This window comes from Falco rusticolus, chromosome 11 (assembly GCF_015220075.1).
Source record: "Falco rusticolus isolate bFalRus1 chromosome 11, bFalRus1.pri, whole genome shotgun sequence".
Taxonomy (NCBI): domain Eukaryota; kingdom Metazoa; phylum Chordata; class Aves; order Falconiformes; family Falconidae; genus Falco; species Falco rusticolus.
The window spans coordinates 31,901,388-31,925,745 of NC_051197.1; the positions used below are offsets into that span (position 1 = coordinate 31,901,388).

Sequence of the window (24,358 nt, forward strand, 5' to 3'; positions counted from 1 at the left end):
ACATGTTTGGAAAAACAGCTGCTTTTAGCATTGTAACTATATTTTGGACAGTGTTATCTTTTGTGCTCAGTATTGCTCAAGTAGGGCCTCTCAGAGGAAAATGAATGTTGTAATGGGGGCAGTGTTTTCAGCTGCTGCACGTTTTATTGCTGCATGTTATTCTGTGCCAGTGGGTGGAATCAATAGATAAGGTGGCATTATGCAGAAGCAGTTGATTCCAGGGGACTCAGAGTGCTATCCAGAAAATGGCATGAATTTTGTACCATGTAAACCAGATGTGTTTCATTTAAGAATTGCTCTGCTAAAGTCTTTTAGAAGGAGCAGCAGAGGAGTAATGAGAAGAAAGAAGTTTGTCTCTTTTTTTTTTTTCTTTTTCCTGTGGGGGTGTGGGTATGCTTTTAGGGGTGCCTGTTACTCAAAATTCAGCCATAGAAGTGAAGTACAACATTTGAGATGCTAAATATCTTACACCAGAGAAGAAAATTGTCATGAAACACACTTCTAATAGTTCTTGTTTAGCATCTATGGTGTAAGAAGTGAGCTTGTTTGGAGGTATTATTCCATGGATTCCCTAACAAAGAATTCTGTTTTTCTTCCCTGCCTCTGCAAACTTATTCAGTGTTTAGTAAATTATACTTTTCTTTATGGTGTTATTACAGACTGTCAAAATAATCCTTCAGTTTATAACTAACTAGGTATCGAGGATCTGTGGAAGTCTTAATTTTCCCGTCTGAGGTTGGAAGAACACAAAGAAGTTGCTTTGGATGAGATTTCTGCTTTAATACATTGAACTACCATCTGTGCAATAAGAAAATAATTTAGCCCTGTAAAAAAAACAAAAATAAAATGAGTAATGTGACTTGTATCTACAGATTGAGCCTTCCAGTCATCCTGCTGTGAGGAAATAATGGATGTAGAAGCAAGCAGGTTCTTGTTTGTTTAAAAAAAGAATTAACAGAACTAACCAAGAGGGGATTTCATTGTTGTTTTGCTTCCCATCCTTTTTGCACTGTTAGCCAGTGATAACGTAAGAAGATGAGTTCTTCAAGACAAACAAAAGGTGTGTGTAAGGAAAAGGGAAATCAACCTTTTAAAAGTAATGTCTTGACTACAGCTTAGTTTTTGCTCAGGTTTCATACAGATTTATCCTTTTCCTGTTACCTGTATGATCTGAATCTTTCAGTTTGTGAAAAGTCCATCATGACAGAAACTGAGCTTGGTTAATTTGTATCCAGAACTGCAGATGTATTTTTATTTTCATATGTAAGAGTCTAGAGGAATGGTTGGGACTACCACATTTGAAAATCTGAGTGTTTAAGTGTAGTTCTAATACTGATGTTATGAAATAACTTTACAGAAACCTTATTGTCAGTGCTGTGTAGTTTTAGAAAGCCTCGGTGGTCTTGTGAGGAATTACAAGCCTCATTGTACATCTGAGGGGTAGCATTTGGCATGCTGTTAACAGCCATGCATCTGCCAGAGTTTCTGGTTTTAGTTTGAGCAGTGACACCACTGATAATTGGTTTCTACCTCCTCCATTTCTGTCTGCATCAGGATATCTAAGGATGCTTGGTCCCTGTGACTGAGTCAAAAAGAAGAGTTAACTATAGCAGAGGGTAGCAGGGAGGCTGCTCCCGTGTGCTTATTGAAGCATTTACTACTTGTTATTCGAGAATCTTTGTATAGTAGTACAATGTTTGAGCCAAGTCTTGCTTTTTGTTTTTAAGGTGTTTTTTTCAATTCTGCAGAAATACGGTTGTGATCAGAGCTTTATTTGCCGCTTCATTAGTCATGAGCTTCTGTTGAGGCTTGGCATCAACTGTGTGCTTTCATTTTCTTGTTTTTCTTTAAATTACAGGTTGAAGGAAATCCTGCTTAAGCATGCTTAATCTGACTTAAATTGGAGTGTCATCTTACTTCTTACAACTAGCTATAAATGTAGTTTCTGTGGTGGTTATTGTTTGTTAGGGTATTTTTGCTTTCAGCCTGGTTCCTCAAAGAAATGAAGCATATTGTGATCAGGCTACTGACGTGCAGCTTAGTAACTTTTGCACCAAGTTTAATAAAGAGGGAAGGTTCTTAAGAATGTTAGCTTCCCAGCAGTTACGTGGAGATTTTCTGGTGTGTAGAGGACAGAAATCTGTCATGCCTCTTCTTTAAAACATGTCATCAAAAAATACAAGACAAATACTGTCCTGGTATTAGTAAATGGTTAATTTTGTGATAGAAGATAATGCATTATTTTCTACATAACCTGTTATAAGATCATCAGATTGTCATAATGTTAGGTATATCTGCAAGCGGTAGCTTTCTGGGGATTTGACCTGCTGATCCAAATGAAATGTTAAGGTGAGGGTGAATTTAGCTGAGGGGTAAACAATCATGCTTGAGTAAGGGGAAAAAGGACTGCTCTAAAGGAAAAGCTTTATTCCACCTGGAGTTCCATCAGAAAAATGACAATCTTGCATTCAGAAATTTGCATCATAGAAATTATAAAATTTTGGGAAGATGCTGTTTGATATTTTGGTGGAATGAAATCAGGAATTGTCTTACAGGTTAAAGAAGATTGTACATTGTTAAGAGGCAATAAAGAACTTCTTTGGTATTGCTTAGTGTACGTGAGGTGAGGTTTCTAGTGCTCTGTTAAAACATTAATCCATGGCAAAACAATATTAAAAGTAGAAATTCAGTAGCATTTTGATAGTCCCTAAAATTGGACAGTCAAAAAAGATACTTTTTTAACATTATTTAAAACAAGGCATAAATTGTGTTTAACTTGAAAGTGTATCTCATTAATTTTTCAGTAATGTTTTGCAGGGTTATATTTGCCAAATATTTTTGAGTAGAATTACTTTGTTGTGCAAATCTGTTGAAAAATATTGTCACTTTCAGCTGCTCTGGTGAATTTTTCCATGTGAATGAAAAGTGGAGAAAAAAATGTGTTTAAGAGTGGTAAGAGCCTGCTTTTAACGTGTGGGTTATATCACTGCAGCAATGTCTCCTTGTTCCTGGCCACTCAATTTGGAATTCTTACTGATACATGTGCAGAATTTTGCAGGTGGCATCCTGACCTGAAGCAAAACTGAAAGTTCCCACTCCAAACTGAGCAAAACATGAAACTATCAAATCAAATAAAAACTGGTGAGTCGTATGAGTACTAAAAATCATCTTTAACATTTTGATAATCTCAAATGTTATCAGCAAAATGGTCTGCAGTTGATATTGGTGTTTCTGTCCTCAGAGTAAGAGAGAGAGATTTCTAACCTCACAGTAAAATTCAGCCTTCAGCTTTGCTAGTACATAAAAGAAGTAATTGAAATGTTTCTAATGTTTTATTGTCTTGTATCAGAATTTGAGGAGGTAGGTTGTTTTTTTTTTGAACTACAGAAAGAGGAAGGTTTATAGTGAGTTTAACCTGTGTCTGCCTCTCAAATGGATAGCTAAATTGTAGTTTTCAACAGCATCCCTTTAGTAAATCTTAAAACTTTGAGTTTGGGGAATGTCTAATGAATGCTTACAAATATTTCATATTTTTAAGTTTAAGGTTATGTGCTACCAATATATTTCACACTTCCAATGGCAGGTTTTGAGAGCTGTTAAGCTTTATTCAGTTATACAGAACTACAGTATACTTTTTCAGTAACTTGCAGATATTTTAAATGTTATGTTCAAAATATGGAGCAACAATGAACTGAAATTAGCTGATGATGTTAGCTGTTTGAATGGCAAACTTAGAGAAGTCCTGGTCTAACTTCTGTAGTCTCACGAATGTTGACAGATAAATGCAGAAGCGTAATATAATGTGCTAGATACCTAAGCCATTTAGGGATGCAAGGGCTTTGGGCTATTTGTTTGTCCTTAAAACTGCTGTGTGAGATCTCATTCCTACTGAAATTGGTAACAGTGAATCTGAGGAGTCAGGACACAATAAATCCAGAGCCCAAGAGACAGCTTTTTGTGTGTGTAGAGGGATGGTTCAGTTCTGTTACTGTTGAAATGAAATTATTCTTGTGCTTCATGGAGGCAGGCATTGGGCCTCAGTTTTTAATTATTTTTTTCCCCTTAATTTCCTAGAGATCACAAGTATCATCTCCAGTTCTTCCTATTACTTGTGGCTGGCACAGGAATAATTATGTATAGGACTGCCAGTCGTATGTGTTATAAGTAAAATTCACATGCTAACAGTTAAACAATTTTTGTATGTGTGTATCTTACAAATAAGTTAGCACAGACAGTCTTCTCTAAATGAGATGGGTGTTACTGAGATTGATTTATAACATACTGAAAAGGAAAGGGAGAGAGTGGGGACTAATTATTCAACATCTTGCTCATCTGTGTTGCCATTTCCCAGTGCTGGAAGCTCCCTTTCAGGTAGCAGCCCATACTCATTTAGGAAAGACTCCACATCCACAGCAAAAAACTCCTCATTGAATTGTTCAGAAATGCTGATGAAATTGCTCAGAAGCTCCCCACCCTTATAGACCAGTAGAGTGGGAAGCACGTCGCTTGAGAAGCGATCTCCGGCCCCCGTGTCGGAGGCCTTGATCTTGCAGAACTTCACGGTGGCATACTCAGCTGCCAGGCAGGTCAAGCTGTTGTTGAGAGCATCGCAGCCCTTGGTGCCATCTTCATAAATGTGGACAATGACAGTGGTGTTTTTATGCTCTTTCTCAATGGCTTCCAGGAACTGTTCCCCATTCTGCAGCTCACACACGTAACCATATTTTGGCCCAAAACTCAGCCTCTGGTGCATATCCTGCATGCAGCGTTTGCGGTATTTTTGTAGGCAACTTTCATCTTCTTGCTCATCGTGAATTAACTCATACTCCTGCATGCTCATCTGTGAATATTGAGAGAATGTTGTATTAGTAAGTGGTAATCTGTTGGTGCAGAAACAGGACGGGGCTAAGCTGTTCTCTGAAGAACGCTGTATTGAAAGCTTGGCCAGAGGAGAAGTTGCTTCCTACAATGATTGTGGACGGTCTTGTCAAGAGACAGGTGAACATCCTGTCTCAACACTTGCATGTCAGCTCAATGGTACTGAAGACAGTTTGGCAAAAACTTCTGGATCTTCCAGAGTTGGTGGGAATTTTGCCAGTGACTGTATAGTGGGGTCAAAGTATAATTCCTGTGGTTTGGGGGGGGTTGGGTCCTCCCCGTTTCAGAACTGGTAATGAGCGACATTCAGGCTCAGAGCTCTATCCTGTCTAGTAGGTTTTTAAACATGTTAAAAGTTTTCCATTGCCTGAACCAAGGTTATGGAGCATTGAGGCAAGGAAGGGAGGAAAAAAAGGTTGAACTCTGTGATCTGTTGTTGTGAGATACACTGCTTATTTTACTGGTTAGCCTTCATTTGAGGAAGGATGAGGTAGATGGTTGCAGGTGTGTTTGTCCTGTCTGTATTGTGTGAGCTCTGCTAAGCTGCAAAGGAACAGAGTCTGGCAAATTCAAGATTTTCCAGCTTATGACTGGTATGTTTTATATAGAATGAAAATTAATTTATTTTGCTTTTCTCTTACCTTACGGCAGAATCTCTCTCTGGTCTGTTTATCATCTTTACTGAAAGATCTGTGTGGTGAAGACATTTGTCTAAGAATTTCTTTCTTGCTCAAGGATAAGGAGTCTCTGTCTTCACTTTCTAATTTAAACTTCCTCCAGTCATTGATCACGCCTTTGGGCCCTAAGAGAGATGAAGTTAGAAAAGAAACTGGCTGCAGCAAGAAGCTGTTTTAAGGAGTTACTGCTCTTTGCTGGTTTGAAAGTGTAACCTCTAAGGAGAATGCTGTGGTAGTTCTGATTGTAATGCAGGTCATGGTCTTTGGAGCTGGTTAATTAGAGCAGTTAAATTGAAATGGGGGGTGTGCGGGAAATAATTTCAAAATTCCCATGGTGCTTTTCAAAACGAAACATTTTAATATGCACCTTAGATTATAAAGCATAACAAAGGAATATTTTGGTGTTTTCAGAGGTGACGTTTATTTCTGTGGAAACTTTAGAAGGGGCTAGGCAAGCAGCTTTTCCTTTTGTGATAGAGATGTGGTTGCCGGGACTTTGGTTTGGATTAAATTTCAGTGTCTTGAGGTGGTGGCTAAAGGTACTACACCCCATGGTGGAAAGGGGAGGTGACCTGTTCTTTTGCAAACAAGATTTCAAAGCAGGAATTAGCCTGAACCTCTTGGCATAGCAATAACAGTACAGTAGCCCAATTTCCAAAACTACCTTGAAGCTTAGGTGTGGATGTAGTGAGTCCCTAAATATATATATATATAAATCTTAGCCAACAGCAGCAAGGTTGGGAAAGAACCCCAGAAAGAGTTATTACAAGATTTACATTTATTATAGCATACAGAAAAAGAAGCCCTCAGAGCACAGGGAGGGAATGATTGCCATATAGTTACCTGTTGGTGGGGTGGGATAGTGGTACCTGCCTGCAGAGCTGAATACAATGTCGGTACTCATAAAAATCATGGTGATTGAGTGCTGGATTAAAAAGAATTGTGATTCCAAGCAACGATGCTTTTAAATGCTATGCTGTGTTGGCCAAAAGGATTTATAGGTTCACTTTTAGCACTGAATGTTCCTTCTAGAAGAAGGAAAAAGTAATTCAGCCTTTCTATTGAAACCTTATAAGCTAAATCTAACGTGTGTGTGGGTTTTGTTGCTGTTTTTTCTTCTTTATTTTCCCAGAGGAAGAAAGGCCATTGCTTATGACTGAAGCAATAAACCAACAAGAGCTGCACTGTGGCTTCTTCATGTGTCTTCTGTGTTTGCCATTTGCTTCAGGTATGAGGAGGATTGGCACAAAGATCAGTTTGGTGTCACCTGCCCTTCTCTGAGGGGTGTCACTCTGCTCCAAACTACATTCTTATTGACTTTGGAGCCTATGTTGCTGTGCAAGGGATTTGGCAAACCAATTGGATTTACCCGAATTCTGGGCATCCCGGCTGAACAGGGTCACTTTAGCTTATTTTTAGAAAAAAGGAATACAGTTAGTTTCCTTGCCTGTGTGTGTCGCCTGTCCTTCAAAATCTTCTTCAAAGCTGGTGTTGGCATTTTCTTCCATCTTGGTGGCTGGAGTAGGAGATGCTGCAAATTAAAAAAGGAGAGCAGTTAAGAACAGGATAGAAAATGGATAAGCTTACAGTGGGTACAGCGTGGTGTGTAATTTCCTGCAGCTGCTAGGTGTCAGTGAAGATCAAAATACACATGATAATTGTAGTCCTTCTCATAAGTCTCATAAAAAGCAATTAGGACGTATGTCAATCTCTTTAAAAAGATGTCTGGCCTGATTCTTACTGGAAGTGCTGAGGTGAGGTTTTCTTCATTATACTGTTCCTTCTCAGTCATCAGAGAATATTGGGGAACATGGGTGAAATAGTAGTTGTAAAACTTTCTGCAATGGGAAAGTGTAGTGAGGATTTTCTTTTTCTTTCTTTTTTTTTTAATACACCTGGGAATCAGGAACCTATTAATTTTCCAAGTGCTGTAAGTATTTATTTTTAGGAGTTGTCTGAACTGTTAATACCTTATACAGAAGATGGAGCCAAGTATTTGAACCTGTTGGGCAAGAGACCTCTGAACACCCTGCGGCTAGATTGCTTGTACTGGTTGGGCCATGTTTATTACAAAACAGAAAAATTGATATGTGTTATAAATGAAAATCGCTTTCTTGTTCCACCCATTCTATAAGGCAACCCAAGCAGTCAGGTGGCAATTACAGGGCACTGCGATACAGCGGTACTCACGCAACACCCTTTTTAACTTTTACAGTGGCATTTTTGAGGGGTGAAGTTGTTCTTTGAGGAAGGAGTAGAGTTTCTCTTGGTGTGCTCCCACCAGCAAGATGAGCACAGCTGGGTGGCATCAGAGCATTATAGAGCAGCAGGGTTTGGCCAAAGCATCAAGTTCTCAAGGTCAGGCTGATGTTCTGCTGGTTCCTGAAAGTCACAGTAAATGTTCTTGGGCTCCTGCAGCTGTCTTGAGATCAATTACTTGTTTCAGGAGCGTATACTAGGGGAGAAAATACTGATTCTTCACATGCATTTTTACTGCATTGCTGATAGACGTTACATAGCCAACTGCATGAGCTCTGCTCTGAGTCTTTTCTCATGTTGCACATCAGTCACGGGTTTTCTTTTTAGTCAAAAACTGTGATTCTAATGTGGTAAAGTGTCACTGTCTGTGTGAGTCTTAAGGCAGATGATTTGAGTGCTCCCATTTAGTCTAGGCCAGTTATAGCTGTTGGGATGTTTAAGGTAAACTTTATTTGACTTCACAGTAAGTGCTGTCTTGAAGCAAACACTGAGGTGTTACCACGCCATGAATGCCATATTTAAAAGCTGCTGGTGTATTAGACTACAGTGATGTTAGTGTTGTAGCATGTATGACCAGGAGGAAATGCACCTTCATTTTTACATGCCAGCATCAAGGGATGAAGTGAAATAGCAGCTGAGCAAGAAACAAGGAATCCAATTCTTACGTGTATTGGCACTAAAGCTGATTAGTAAATGTGCAGATTTTGCATTCGTGTACTCATGGCAATTAATCAAAACTTGTGGGAAGCACTGCAAAACTGCATTATAATTTAATATATACTAATAAAGTGTATACAATTCTTTCTGTAGATAGGTCTGTAGATAGATTGTTGTCAGTGCACAGATCCAAATTACTGGATAAATTGCTATTCAGTCAATTCTGAAATAGAAGTATAAAAGTAATCCCTTCTCACGTAGGCAAAACTGACATTCCCGGTCACTCCTGTGACTTACATGGACATCTTCAAAAAGCTTTTCTATCTGCTGATGCTGAGGATTTTCTTTGTTCCATGAGGAAAGAGGGTTTGAGTCTCTGTATGCTTTCTTGTTTCATAGCCATTTCAGTGCCTCTTAGGGCTAAACACAGGCTATGAAACAGGCATTCTGCAGGCTCAGACCAGAAAACTGACCATGCTTTTGGTGAAGCATTAGAGATGAGAAACAACTGCTTAACAAATGAAAGCTTTCCATAAAGTTTTTGTTACTGATCTGTTGTACCTAATAAATCTGAAAAGCTTAGGTGAATCATAACAGCATGGAAAGCTGTGTTTCACCATTCTTTTGCAGTGTGGCGTGAGGCAAGAGCCCTGACAATGCACAGGCTGGTAAGCTGACCACGGAACTGGGGGCGGGGAACTCCTAAAACTTAATCCTGGCTCTGTGACTGAGTCAGCCTGTGCGCCTGGAGCAAGTAGTTCAAACTGTTCTCCTTTCCGCTTAGTGGAATTACAAATATTTATAGTTCTTATCTTGGTGCTAGGAGAATTAGGATCTCCAAGCCAGGTGTTTCCCAATTAGGCACCTGAGGACAATGGCATATGGACGTGTAGCTGCAAGGTGATCCATGGGAAGTTCAGTTATAGGATGAGCTGGCTCTTCTGTGATACATACTCTTCTTTTCAAAAAAGTGCAATGGAAAAAGTTGTAAGCTATTGCATTTAGTGCGTGAGCAAAAATGGGTAATGACTAGGGTAGGAAATCCACCCACATCCTTGTGAAGGGTTTAGATGGAGTTCTTTTGTTGCTGGTTGTTGGATTTTTTTTTTGGGGGGGTGATGTTCTTTTATATGCTGGGCTAGCAGCATTTCCCAAAGAAAAAAGCAGGTTCTCAATATCTGCAGATATTTGGGTGCTACCAGTTCTGGAGCATGTTGTGCAAGTGCAATGTCAATGTGTAATATCTGAGACAGTAAAGCAGATAGTGTCACAGAGCAGTTTGTAGTGACCCGTCACAAGGTGTCTTAGATCTAAAGTTGCCACCTCCCTGGCTTTACAGGCGTGCTGAAATCCAGCGTGCCCAGTGGTGGGGACAGCCAGAGCTGTCCTCTGTGCCAGGCAGCAGCTCTTGCGAGAGCAGCTGCACTTTGCAACTCCACAGACAGACCACAGTGCTTGTGTTGGCGCACCCAGCTGCAAGTGGGTCCTAATTAGCTGACTGACAGTGCTGTCTTCTAGAAATTCATTAAGGGAATCTGTTAATACAACCCCCTTAAACCTGTCGGCCTGAGAGCATCATGAAGCACAGAGGTCAGAGGCAGCACTTAACTGCATGGGGATGGTTGCATTTGACGGGAGCAGGATGCATGCTGGAGAACATACATCCCTGACCATTGCAACCATCTCTTAGCGATTTCTTACTCTTTTAAATCTGATTTTTTTTCTTTTTTTTTTTCACGTGAATGTGCAGTCTCACAATCCTGCTAAGTATTTGCTTGGGATGAGAGCAGAATATCCTGAGAGCGTAGTCAAGTCGAACAGCAATGCAGGGTGATGGGCAGTGATGGTGAAGTGACAATAAATGTCGTCACTGAAGCTGTTTGTGCCTTTAGTTCTAAGGAAGTACCGACAAACCTTTTAGGACACTAGCTGCATTGCTACTGACCTCAAGTTTTCACTTGCACCGTTTTAACAGCATGTGACATGCCAGATGAGCAGCAGTCTTTGGAGGGGGAGGGGTATTGCTGAGTTAGAAGATATATTGCTTTTGCCATCAGTTTTGACAACTGAAAGCGATTCCTAATGTTTTTGTTTGAAAAGTGCTAATGGAGAGAAAATTTTTTCCTTAGATGGTCTGCAGATCATCAACATATTAGACCGTAGTTTGTTACGCATATGGTGACTTCACATACATATTTTAAGAGTCTGATCATTTTGAAACTTATTTACTTTCCTGTCTTTGTTAGACTTTCTGAGTGAAGAAAGCAAAAATGACAGTTTCTACATAGATGAGGTTTGAGACCTTTCTGTGTCCCAAAAGTCACTTCAGCAAGAAAAAAGTCTAAACCTCAAGTATATGCCTGAAGCTGTCATTTAATTTCTATGAGCTTTGGATCTGTTTAGCTCATGAATAGCAGTTCCTATTGCTGATGCTCACCCCTCTGTTGTCATTAGGCCAGATGGGTCAGCCTTACTACAGGGTGGAAATGACCATTTAGTAAAGTGTTTCTTTTTATCCAATATGAAAGAATACTTTCTGCTTAGTAACAAATATTTTGTGCCTTTGGCCTTTACAGAGAGTTATCTGTTTACCCAAAATGACTTTTTTTAATTTGTTATTACTGTTTTCTCTTATGCGTATTAAATTTCTAAGGTAGCTTGGGAAGAAAGCACTGTACCTGTGTATTTGTAATGAAGGCTTATTTAGTCCTTGTAATATATTGCAGCTGTAAATAGTGGAAAGTTATAGCTAAAGAAGAGAGGGAAATTAAAAAAAAAAATCTCTAAACAAACTGTAGAAGGCAAGATGCATTCTGTAAAGGAGAAAGCCAATAAATGAAACTCTTAACTTTGAGGTTTTGCTGCTAGTCCAATAAGTAAACATGAGAAATATTTTTTTCACAAAATATAAACATGCTGTAAGCACAAGTTTGCTGTTCTGTGTATGTGAAATCCTGCTGAAAATTATGTTCTGTGTCTGGCTTTAAGATGATAAATGAGCAGCATGCTGTGAATCCCCTGCAATTGGTGGGACATTGCTAATGAGCTGGGAAGTATGAAAATTTGGAGACTTACGGAAGTGGAATAATGAAAAGCAAAGGGTCTTTGCCAGCAAGATGTGATTGCACATGTATGTTTTGAGCTATGTATGGGTGGTTGGTCACTGGTACATGTGCCCAGTGTCCCCTTGCCTCTTGGAAGAAGTGTCTGGATTTTAACAGCATTTTCCTCTACCCAAGTGCTAACTTGAACTTTGCTTCTCTGCCTGTTTTTCCTGGTATCCATATGTGGAATACCTTCTCTGTTTATTCTTGTCCCCTCCATCAAATGATAATGTCCACCAAACTTACCCAGCAGATGGGCAGTTGCTTAAGCAAGCCAAGAGAAGGAGCAGCTGTGGCTTTAAATGATCAGGTTGCTAGAAATTGGGGGAATCAGGTAAAATAACATGGAAATGGAATAAGGCATTGTTCACCCCCACCTAGGCAGTGGAAATGTCCCAGTGTGGCAGAATCGAGTGGGTCCTCTGTGTGTGAAGCTTTGCACGTACTCTTGGGAGAGTAGGCATCCTCTTCTGCTAGCAATTGTGACGAATTTCCAAGGGCCCTAGTCCAGAGCTCACTGATAACACTTGAAGCCTTCTCAGTAATTTTGGTGTACTGCAGGGTGTGACTGCAGCACCAGCAGAAAGGGTTGAATGCCTGTTTGCATGGTTAGGACGTGTGTTCTTCAGCCGTGGCTCTTTGGTAGCTGCTATACGAAGCACTGTGCTTCCAACAGACTGTTCATTCCTCATGCTATATTCTGTACGTTGTGTAGTTCCTGCTGTCTGTCAAAATGCACGTTTTCTGAAGAAGAGACTGGGCAGGGGGTTGGAGCACATTAGTGAATGAACCAAGTGCTTTGCAGCTAGTCCCTTTAAAAAAAAAAAAGGGGGGGGGCGGGGCAAGAGCGCCATGCATCCTTGGAGGAGTATGCATTTAGATCTGCAAGCAGCATCATTATGTAAGCAAAATCGATGTCAAGGTCGGAGGCCAGAATTTCAGACCTGTTGCCAGAGCATTGCAGAGGGAGCTGAAAGCCATAAGCATCTTTAGTCGTCCTTGGGAGCAGATCACTGCCAGGCACCGAGCCAGAGAGCTGCTAATCACAAACGGGGTCCCTGCAGCTCCCTTCACACCCAGAGACCCAGGTCCCTTACGCTGAGGGGGGTAAATACAGACCCAAGGGCTCCGCGCTGCCTACTTTGAGCGCTTGCACCGGCGTTGTGTTACCCAGATCCATGATGTCAGGCTTATTACATGGGTAAATGGAAATGTCCTGGGCTTACCTAAAGGAAAACCGTAGTGTATCATGTAGTGATTAGATCACTGCGTTTGGGGGAGGAAACATAATTTCAGAACACTGGAATGGGACTTTATTTGCTTGAAGAAGGGCTCATACGATAGGAAGAAAATACAAACCAGGATGGGCTGACGTAGAAAGCTGTCGGCTCACAGGTCACTCTGACAGATGGGATTGGATTATTCACTCTATCTGCTTTACTGTTCTTTATTTGTGAGAAGGAAACATTTTAAATAGATGCGGTCCAAGATTCATTTATCCTCAAGGCTTTGCCAGTTAGAAAATTCCCTGTGTGACTACCCCAGGCTTCAGCATTGTGTTAGGTTAAAAATCATAGGAATTAAAAAAAAAAAAAAAAAAAATTCCCTTTCCCTTCCTCTTTTTTTCCCCCCCCCCAGTCTTTCAAAATTTATGCTGTACTTATGCACCAGAAATTATTAATCTTTTATGGATTGCACATTTATTTCTGTATTTCATTCTGAAATGGGAAATTAGCTCAACATTTTACATGAATCAGCTTCACTTCTACCACAGGACCACTATGTTTTGTATGGAAAAGCAGAATGTAGGTATTTTAAAACAGGACTTGTTTTATTACTTAAAAAAAAAAATTAGTTGATGTTAATAAGGTCAAACTTCAATTCTCATTAACCAGCATGTTTTATTTGAAAAAGCTTAATTTTCTATATTACATGGTGAATGTCTTTTGAAAAATCAGGATTTGAATTTTTGGAGCAGTTACATAGTTCTTACCATTGTGATGAATGAATTTTTTCTTTTTTTCTTTTTCATTTTTATTCTGTCAGGAAACCTATTTATTTAGCTTCTTTTTTTAAAAAAACTTGGATATATCAAGCGGGACAGAAGAGGAGGAGGATGGTTGGACGCTAAGAAAATGTTTATTTGAAGCAAAAACAGAACAGCCAACGTTTCAAATGCAGATATTTAAGGGCATGAAGCTCAATCCATGTTTAACCTCAATGGCTGGCCCAATTTCTCAGTTGGATTGAGCATTTCACCACGGTACTCTGAAAGTCAGGACAGTTTTCAGTTAATGTTTGAATACACATTTAATTTCTGTACCCCAAGTAAACATCTGTATGCCTGCTAGAATTAACATGTCTTTCAGAATTTGGCTGGGGTTTATTGGTGGCATTAGCAAAGGCGTGATGAATGGCAGAACCCTGGGGGAGAGTTGGTGGGGGTTTTTTTCCCCAAGCTCAACAGATGTTTGGCAGCACATATAATCCCTATAATTTGTCAAAAATCACTTATGTCAGAGATGTAACTCTAGCAGTGACTGGAGACAGGCATTTAGAGAGGTTGATGGCCAGCGTTTTATGGAAAAGGGAAGCAGCCTAAATTTGTTGTGATGTTAATTAAAGATCTAGAAGTAGTGCCGTGTATGGACTTTGAGCAGGCTCCTGCTGCTGCTTTCTATCCAAAAAAAAACCAAAACAACAAGAGGTGCCTGCAGGGGAGGGCTGGGAGGAATCAAAACTTGTGAATTTGGGAGAAAATCCAGTGTTTGGTTTGAGGTAGGTTTTGACCAAGAATGCCTCCTAAGGCTCTGGATATGCAAAAAAAAAAAAAAAATGCCTACAGAAAACAGTAAAATAATTTGGCTCAAAAATGATATTTAACTCTGATGTGGGTTGGTTCATTTATTTTCTTGGCTTGGTTGAAGGTTTTCTTTTGGTTTTGTTTTTTTTTTCAAATGTGTATTTGTAACTGTAAAATCAGTAGGAATTTTTGCTTTTGCTTTCTTTGTATCTACCCTTCGTTATCATTATTAGCAAAAAGCAGGCTTGACCTTGGCTGACAGGGTCCCTATAAATGCAGGCTCTACCTAAACAGTCTTTCTCTCAAATGTTGAGAGAATTAAGGAGTTAATAATAGAAGTTGTTCATGACAGCTTTCAAATGAATGTACTCTTCATTCCTGGCTTTCTCTGAGCATGCATCTTCCGAGATGTGTGAAGATCTTGTTTGCCCATGATTTGAAAAGTTATATTACCTTTCAATTCTGACACTGAATTCTACCTTTCTCTGCAGCTGGACCTACTCACGCTGGTTGGACATCCCTGTGCAAAAGGAAAAGAGCGCAGCATCTAAATGCTTTGGGCAAGCTAGGGCAGTAGTTCTTGATGGGGAGTATTTAAGTTCTTGGTAGCTTAATTAGATTTACATACATCTTGTGGTGATGATTTGGGCGTAAAGTAAGTCTGAGCAGACCAAGTAACACTGTGCTATGGTAAGGAAAGGAACATCAATGAAGGAGCTATCTTCAGCCTGTGCTCTCAAGGATTTCTTGTGTCTTTGTTCCTGCTGCCTTGGAACTAACTGGTCCTGTAGGACTGGCAGAGCCAAGCAGATCGGGCTTGCTTGTGACTGCCCGGTGCTTGCTGTGCTTCCGTTCCCTTTTTTTATCCTTCTGGTAAAGTGTCCTGAGGCTCCACCAAGCACATCTCCATGTTCTAGAAAAGTTGACTGATTCAGTGGTTCGCATCATCTAGTTACGAGCATTTAACTTAAGGCACCGCAATGGGAAGCTGGTTTTTCTTAGTTTATCGAGCCAATGGCGGGGAGCAAGTCCTCAATGTGGCTTTACGGAAAATGAGTCTGTTGCTTTTTTCAGGTGTCTTTCATTGTCTCGGGCTGGAGAGACTAGCTGTGTAACGTAGATGATTGGGTTAGGCTGGTGTCTCGCCCATTCTCCTGTCTGTTATTTTTATCAAGCAGATATTCATTCTGTATTAAAAGCTTTCAGCCACTCTATTAATGTGGGAAGAGCCGCTGCCTAAAGATGGGATGGGTCTATGGTTCTGTGATCTCTCTTCCCAACCATCCACAAATGTTTCTTATGCGTGTAGAGATATAAATTTAAAAGGTTTTTCTTTCTTAACACTTAGACTAACACAATAGCTATGATCTGCAGGTACTGGATGCCAAATTGTTTTCTCCTTACAGAGCAGAAAGTGAAACTTGCTAGTCTGGGGGGTTGATTTCCATATTTATCTTGAATGGGAAGATCCACATGTAGAAGTGGTGTACCTGTGTTTGCCAAAAGGCAGCAAAAACACTGTCAGGAGGATGACGACAATCTTGGATTGGGTTCGCTATATTCAAAAGAGATGAAAAAAAAAACCAAACTCCTGTATTGAACTGTAAAGCTGTTGCCAGCTGGATGTTACAATAGAATTTTTATTTATTTTTTTTACTTGATCATTTACCAAAACATGTAGTAACTGTTTATAAAATAATTAAATGACAGGCATCTCAGTCCTGTTGCAGTCAGCTGCAGCTTCACAGAGTGTGCTCCAGGATCGCCTGCCCCCCTTGCTTGCGGTATCAGAAATAACGTTGTCTCCTGTGTATCATCCTGACATCCCTTTGGCAACTACAATGGCATGAATTAAAAGCAATAGTAGGAATGTATTCTTTATGTTACCTTTATTAATCAGATGAAAGCCAATGTGGACAATGTTGTGTGGCCGCAGAAACCCCTGGAGAGCTGTAGCTCCTGCAGCGGTTACGTCAGGTCCATGGTTTCAGGGCTTATCCCTTTCCTGCACAGATCTTTTATGCCACTGGTGTCATTCCAGAGACTGTGTTTTTCTCTGGACCCTGTGATTGACTCTTAGTAATAAATGGTGAACTTGCACCAGCTAAATTTTAAACATGTTTACATGTGGCTTTTAAAACTGCATAAAATTAGAATTAATGGTTTTGCTTCCTTTGTAGACCAAAATTAAGCAAACTCAGGTTGCAGTTGTGCAGCATTTACACAAGGTTTTCTGAATGTGTAAACAAGTGTCATAATTTGGAGAAAGGGCCAATGGCTTAAAACAGATCCTTTCCCTGGAACTTGCTTTTTTTTTTTTTTTAATGTAGAAACTGGAGTGCAAATTCTGGCCCGGTTTTCCTGTGTGCAGTTAGTTGTTTCTAAGACTCCTTCACAGGGACTGCCATGGCTCTATCCTGAAACTGATCCCAAATATTTTAGCCTTCCCCGTGGTCAGGCTACGGTTGTATCACCTCGTAAGAAGCCAGCCTGGCTGCAGCCATCTCACAGTGTATTTTTCTTGAAGGTGTCAAATATTCATCTGAGCAGGAGAAAAGAGCATCAGCAGAAGAGGGCTTGTTGTAACAAGCAGCAGGAGGTAGCAGGCAGCTTGTTTGCTTCGGGAAGAGCTGGGGGGAAGGGAAAGGGAGGAAAGAAAATGAAGGGAACTAAATTGTCTTATCAGAAGAGATCTTACTGTAAATGCCTCTGATTCATTTAATCTGCTTTGTATGTGCACACCAGCAGGATTTGCACACCAGCACAGGGCTCCAATGCCAATTTACCTCCTAGGGACAGAATTTGGAACAAAGCCCAGGTGAAGAATTACTGTTGCCTGTGTGATATGAAAATGCGTACACAAACCTCAAGAAATAACTATTGCAGATGCTGCAGTCCTACCTATGGGCTGAGATGTCTGAATTCCTTTGGTTCCTCAGTGCTAATCTTAAGGGTTAGTGGAAAATATACTCAACAGCGTGAGTTTCTAGTGAATACCATAGGAAATGAGCGGTAAGTGTCTGAACGCCATGTGTCTTGTCTCGTAGGAGGTTGCTGCAGGATTTAGGTACCTTCTGCAAAGCATCGGAGCGGTCCTGGCTCGTTGCTATCGTGGCTGACGTGCTAAGCTAAGCCAGGTCCTGACCTCTCCTCTTTGCAGCAGCTGGCTATAGGATCAAAAGAAGTAAGAACGAGGTACTGTTCCGTGTTCTGACGGTGGGTTTTCTTCCTCCCTCCAGATTTGTGTATGCAGCAGACTGTAACGTTTGGTTAAACCTGAGCCGCTGCAGGAACTTGACTGCAGCTGGGGCATTAGCTGCAGCCGGCATGGGAAGTGGATGGAGCAGCATCCATATGCACTGTGCTGTATTTAGGAAAGGAGAGGGATTCTGTGAGCATTAGAAGTAAGGAAATCTGATTTTTCTAGGATTTTTTTTTTCTAATTATTTTGGTGTCTAAAAGCTTTTTGGTGTGGCTTCAGCACTTAAAAGGGCTCTATGGATTCTCCACTGTTAAAGAGTAAGATGTGAATGCATGTGAAAGCACTCAGTCTCCCTTTGGGAGAATTAAACTCAGATACAAAACCAGAGAGTATCATAAATCAAAGAAGAAAAAATGCCGTTTCAGATTACCACGATGTCAGGAGGTTTGGGATTTACATGATAAATGACTGTTACAGCAATAACTATCCCAATAGAACAGTTCAAATGTGAATCAGTTTGCACGAACCTCATCTATTGATGTGTTTCAACAAGCTCTCTAAAAAAATCAAATTATAATTCAGTTAAATATTCAACAGTCAATAAGGACTAGGTTGGTCTGTATAACAGCAAGTTTATACTGATGCCAACTGTATTGTAGGAGAGTCTTGGATGATGCGTCAACAGACTAAACAGAAGAGTATAATAAAATTCTAAAGTCCTAAAATGATTGCTACTGTATTTTAAATAAATAGCCACTTTCTAAAATGATTTATTAAGTCATCTAAGTAAGATCTGAATAAAGCCACTTCAGCGCATTGTTTACCGCAGGCTGTGGATTACTGACGTCTCCAAGACAACTTTGGCTCAGTGGCCTGAAACCCTTTTTGGATGAACTACTGAACTTAACTAATCTTGAGAGGGTACAGGCATGATAATGGGAACAAAAATTTGCATTCATTGAGAGAGACGGTCTCCTGAACAGCAAAGGGTGCTTGGAGGTGGCTGTAGCATGGGCGCTGAGGAAGTCCCCCAGGTCTAAAGCTTTGCATTATATTTAGGTCGTTGGTGGTCAATGGCTGTCATGTTTCCTCATCTGATGGAGCCTGACTTTTCCTAACTCTTTCTGAGCGTTTACTTCATCCTCTTTGTCTGAAGGCTTAGCAAGGTTAATTTTAGTTAGGCTGTATTTTCAAATGTGCCTCTTGCCTGTGACCAAATGTGATATGTAACAAAAACTAGGACAGCATCCAGCATGCAAGAAAACGAAGGTGAGCAGCTGCCAAATGCTGCCTTGTGGATCCCTTCTCAAGAAAGAATTAAGGTCTTCTCAGAACCAGTTTTGCATGTCATTGAGGGTTCAAAGGACAACACCACTGAACTTAATGGTCAACAGCGTTGGTATGCTTGGATTTAACTTAAAATTGTCAGTGGAGGCATTTTATCATTCTTTGCTTTCGAAGAGGTGAGATGCAAGGCTTTATCTCATAATTTCATTCGAAACAGTCTGTTTGCTTTATTTAAAAATAACAAATGCCTGCCTTAAGGGATGTGTGAGAAAAGGAACGGTTGCTATCTTTACTGCTTTAAGCCTAGGCGGTATCCCTGCTAAAAGGAGAAATGGGACTGCACGGTTATCTTTGGGTCCCGCTGGAGGCAAGTGTTTTAATAGGATTCCAGCAATTATGAAGGACAGGACTCAGCACCAAAATTACTCCATGTGATACTTTGTGTCAAAATGACAAAACATTATTATACTGTGCTTTCATCTCAAATTAAGTTAAAATATTTAATTCCGTGCAAAGCAACTCTCCTTAAGATATTGCATAAATAGCATAATTTAAGAATATTATAATTATGTCATATTATACATGACTGTTATATTACTGAAACGGCAAGGCTATGTAAATACGAACAAATTTAATTTCAAGATGCCATTTGAATGTATTACTTTAATGTTTTCAAACCAAAGCATTGCATTTGTGGAAGTTCTTGTCAAGACAATTACAATTAAAAAAAAAAGAATTGGTGAAATAGGTTTTTGTTAAGAACAACTTTGATAACACATTTTCACCTGGCTCTGTGCAAGACCTGTTGGCCAGCAGTTTTACTGGGCTTGGAGCAGCTGAGGTGGCTCATTAAAGTCCAGCTTAGGGCTCTCTGCAGGAACCACAGATCCTGCAATGTTGCAATCCCTTCCTCTGAACGCTGTGAGGAAAACTATACGGCATTTGCCCACTACAGTTTCTTGTGTTTTCCTTCATTCTCTTTGTTACCTGTGGCTGATACAGTGGAAAGGATTCTGGGTCATCAAAAACAGTTCCTTGTTTTAGCAGGTAAATGTATGGAGATATCTTTCAGGCTTATTATCATACCTGTTTTACTTGTTTCCCTCATCTTGCATATCTGTCCAAAATGAAAATGCTGATGAAAAATTGAAATGTTTCATTTCAGCTTAAAAAAAGAATTAATGCAAGAGGTGACATGAATTCACAAAGTCTTTCAGTTTAAATAGTTGGAAGGGATTTTTTTGTTTTGTTTTCATTTTTGTTCTTTTACCCAGAAAGTGCTATTCCCCTAATTACAGCCAACTCTTCTTATACCTGATATTGGGTAGACCCCATTTCTCTCTTTTTCTTTTTATGTTATTCTACTTGTAGTTCTTTGATATGAACTTCCAATAAGCGGCAGAATCGGAATTGCTCTGTTCTTGGATACAGATTGTGAAAATTGCTCTGCTGCTTTCTCTTGAACTCCGTAGGCATTGAACATTAAAGGCAAAAACTGTGGTGTGCATTCAACGCAATAAAACAGTTCTGTGTTGATTTATAGCGTGTTGCAGTTTACATTCAAATCAGTAAGAAAATTTCACTATATTGGGAATTAAGGCTGTAGTTCCATCTAACTATGGTTAGCCATGTGCCTTAAAATGAAACCTATTATGTAATTTAAGCTGGGATAGCACTGAAAGCTAGTTACCAGGCTCTCCGGCTGAGTTCCCTGCATCTTTTTGCCATGTTAAACATACCAAATCGTGGCGGCAGTCTGGTTTTTCTTTCCTCTCCTTGCTCACCAGTATCTAACTATAGTGCTCTACAGTCTCTGGAGGGTTTTCTGTCCACAGGTGGCTTGTGGAATATGGGTTTGTGTTATTCTGGTTTTATACCACTGGCTATCTGAAAGTGGTCTAGGAAGACTAGGTCTAAAAGATGGGGTGGAAATTTAAGGGTGATGCAGATTTTTTTAATAAGTTCTTGCATCTCCCGCATTTAAGACTATTCTGAAATTGCACAGCTTTTGCATGTAGTGAGAACTGCAGCCTCTTATAATTGCAGTTAGTTGCACAACTGACCTGACTAATCCCTGTAATCCAGTCTAGTGTAATATTTATTGAAAATACTTCCCCACTGAGATATCACAGACCCTTTTTTCTGAACTAGTGCACTTTTTTTTTATTTTTTTGGAGACAGGGGAGGGGCGGGGGTGTCCTTTAATAGTGTAATTCGCCTAGGACAAAACTTTGCATTTGAGAGGAAGATATGTACAAATGGCATCATGAGTGTTTTGGAGGTGTAAAATACCTGTCGAGTTTTTGCACTTTGTAAATTAGGAATAAGGGAACCCTGTGATGACTTCAAGATCCATTGCTGCTAGTGATGAATTCCCTTTATTACTGGAAACCAATAGTTGATTATACTGGCGTATAGCAATCATCTTTAGCTATGCCATTTGCTCTCAAGTTGTATTATTTTGATTATTATCTTTCATTCCCTAATGCATTTCCCCATGATTTTAGCCATGCTGTAATTAAATTGCTAGGATTAGACATTAATATTTATAATGGAGATCAGCTTAAAATCCCGTTCTGAATTAGAATGAAGTATTCGTATATAATTCTAGCAATCTGATCTATCTCAGCTGCAGAAGAGTGACTTTATGTTCAAACTGTTCCCTCCTGTCAAAAAAATTTCAAGTACTGGCAGAAAACTTGTAAGCTGTGGATTGTAAAGATCATGGTGTTTGTGTAAGCAGGTTGGAAGCAAGAATCCAAAAATGTAGTTTTGATCCAAGGTTTCTCGACCACTTAGACCTACACAATTCACAGCGTGCTCACCTTCTGGGGATCTCAGCTGTGGAAAGCAATCGCTCAGTATCAGAAAATGGGGTTTTAGTGGACTGTTATGAGCAAACAAAGAAAACTTAGTATATATGTTATGATTATTTCCTAAAGATTGACATATATAGCTGTTCTTATGCCCAAATCCAAATCTGAGTACAAATGATGAAGACATGCCACCAAGAACAGCAGAATACTGATGGGTAAGTACAGCAATCTCTGCATCTCTACTCAACTGTGGTCCTGATGATTTTTTTTTCCATTGCTGCCAATGGTACGTTGTCCTCAAAGCTGGCTCCCAGCTAGGCAGGGGGCACTTTCTTCATCTTTCACGTAACACATCATTTATACCTTTAGTTACATACTTGCAGCCTGCCTAACATTGATGCTGTTGCACCACCTTCATAGCAAAATTTTTGTCCAGTACATTTAGTTTATTCTTTCACAGCAGTATTTATACTTACCAAAATATTCTTCTGCAAGAAAACAATTCTGAGCCTGAAATTAGGTACCTGGGTAAGAAGTATTTATTCTAAAGTTAGGATTTAGAGTTTCCTGGAGGTTCTGAAAACAACGGACCCAGACATGGAAATTTTCTGGGGATTATCCCAGACATTGGAACGCTCCACTCGCTCACCCCTCACCAGAGCACAGAACTCTACCCCAGTGCAGACAGAAGAAATGGCATGGTTATATTCTCTTGCAGATTCTTATATACAGGCTAACGTTCAAAGATAGGACAAAAGAGCAGAAATCCCATTTTGTTAAATCAACAACAAAATCAAATAGAGAGAGGCCTCCATGCAAGAAAAATAAAAGCTCTGTTAAATTAGACATAGGTATCACTTCTGATAGCCTGAGCACACGCTGTCAGCAGCTCTGGGGTCTGATTTCTAATAAGTTTCCTCTTCCCCAGAGTGACTCCATCTGGAGTGAAGCACCACTTACTCCCATGCTAGAGCGAAACCTCTATTTATTTAAAGCATTAGCAATGACAGCTCTTACAACTTGTTATTCTCAGCTCAATCCAAACAGCCTGCCAGGTTCATAGCTGGAAACCCGGTGTTAGGTTTTGTCCCAACAGCTACTTTTCAGCCAGATGCCAAAGGTAAGGTGGTTCTGAGAGACCGTATCAGGTACGTGTACATTTAATACACTGCTAATAAATTTTAGTAGCTGTGGCCATTTTTGGAACACCATATTTTATTCCTCTATTAAAATAAAACTTGAAAGGCAATCGACACACGAATCACTCTACCTGAGAGGCTCAGTTGCTCGGCTCCGCTTTTTTTCAGGCGTTGACCAACGTCCTTGGTGGCTTGCAGGAGAGCAGCTGGATTACAACTGACCACAGATAGACCTGGTCTCAGATTTACATTTCTGTGTAATGATGACCCTTGCAGAAATAGCTTTGGACAGGTAATAGGATTACCGTAAGGGAATTAGAAAATTCTGCTCATTAGTTTGAGCCAATGAAGTTGCAGACTGGATAGAGGTTTAAAGGATTTAGTGCATAGTTATAATTGGGAAGGGAGAAAAACAACTGAGCCTGAGGAAGAGATACAGATGGCACGTTGGCATTGCAGAACAAGGTGTATTAAAAATGCTGAAGATATACAGGTGGATTATAAGCATGGTATAAGAACACGTTGCTGTACTCCGGAAAGCTACCCTTACAACCCTGATGGCCTTTTAAATATTTCTGAATTGTGATAGGACTCCTGTTTATAAAAAGGTTAAAACTATTCATGGAAATGATGCTAATACTTAAATAATTCACCCAGTCATACCTAGCTACTCTTTAATTTAAAAATTTAAGTACTTACAACACTGCATGTGAAAAAAGGAGAGAGAATTTTATTCTCTCTCTCTCTCTATATATATATATCTATATAAATATGTGGCATTGAGAAACATTACATCCAGGGCAGCTTTAAATGGCAGGCTTTTATTTAAACACCTGCGGCTGTGCTCTTCACAGTTGGATGTTTTGCAGCCAAGAAGGGTCCCATCTCTCACCTGTGCTGTTGCTCAGATGAGCTGAAGGAGGGTGGCTCTGTGGAAACGCTGACACATAATGAACACCAGCAGAGGTGGGGAAGGGATGGGGCCCTGGCTTCCGTGTCCATGCTACCTCCTGGTGAGGCAGTGTGGAAATGACCCGAGTGCAGTGAGGTACCTTAACTGAGAGTCCTCCTTCCCTTGAGCCTGTGTCTCATTTTGGTTGTGCAGTCAAGGAGAGCTGGGAAATGCTGCCACCAACACCCCATAGGCTGGTGGAAACTCCTGTGCTTGAAGCTGTTTGCTTTCTCTGGTGGCATGTTTCTTTTCAAGTTCTTGCTCTCCTCTCAGACCCAGAATTAGCTGGTGGGTTTATCCCACTATAAGTTTCATAATGCATGCTGGGATAAAGCTAATCCAAAAGATTAGTGTGAACAGCATTCTTTTTATGCTCCACATAGGTTCAGTCCATCATTAGCTCTCAGTTCATTCAAAGTGCTTATGCAGTGGTAATGAAGAGTTTATTGCTGCACCAAAATCAGCAAATTTGACCCAGTTAAACCCCCCGTATATAGAGACAATGTGCTGCATAGGTGCAATGTAAGGGTTACTGCCCCATGCATATAGTGAGCAAGACTTGCAGGGTACCAAGAGCTTTTGGA

General features: G+C 40.1%; 1 protein-coding gene and 1 long non-coding RNA gene across 2 annotated transcripts; one reads left to right on the forward strand and one right to left on the reverse strand.

The window, feature by feature from the left end:
• Nucleotides 1–370: 370 nt before the first annotated feature.
• On the reverse strand, nucleotides 371–23,086 carry PDC (phosducin). The gene is made up of 4 exons (XM_037403867.1): nucleotides 22,954–23,086; nucleotides 7,003–7,086; nucleotides 5,520–5,680; nucleotides 371–4,840 (listed from the first exon to the last, which is right to left on the reverse strand). Exons 2-4 carry the CDS (start codon nucleotides 7,061–7,063, stop codon nucleotides 4,313–4,315), a joined length of 750 nt encoding a protein of 249 aa, XP_037259764.1. The 5' UTR covers nucleotides 7,064–7,086; nucleotides 22,954–23,086; the 3' UTR covers nucleotides 371–4,312.
• On the forward strand, nucleotides 7,093–21,822 carry LOC119155342. Its single transcript, XR_005106689.1, has 2 exons — nucleotides 7,093–17,331; nucleotides 17,426–21,822. It is a non-coding gene; the product is annotated as an uncharacterized LOC119155342 (long non-coding RNA).
• Nucleotides 23,087–24,358: the final 1,272 nt, after the last annotated feature.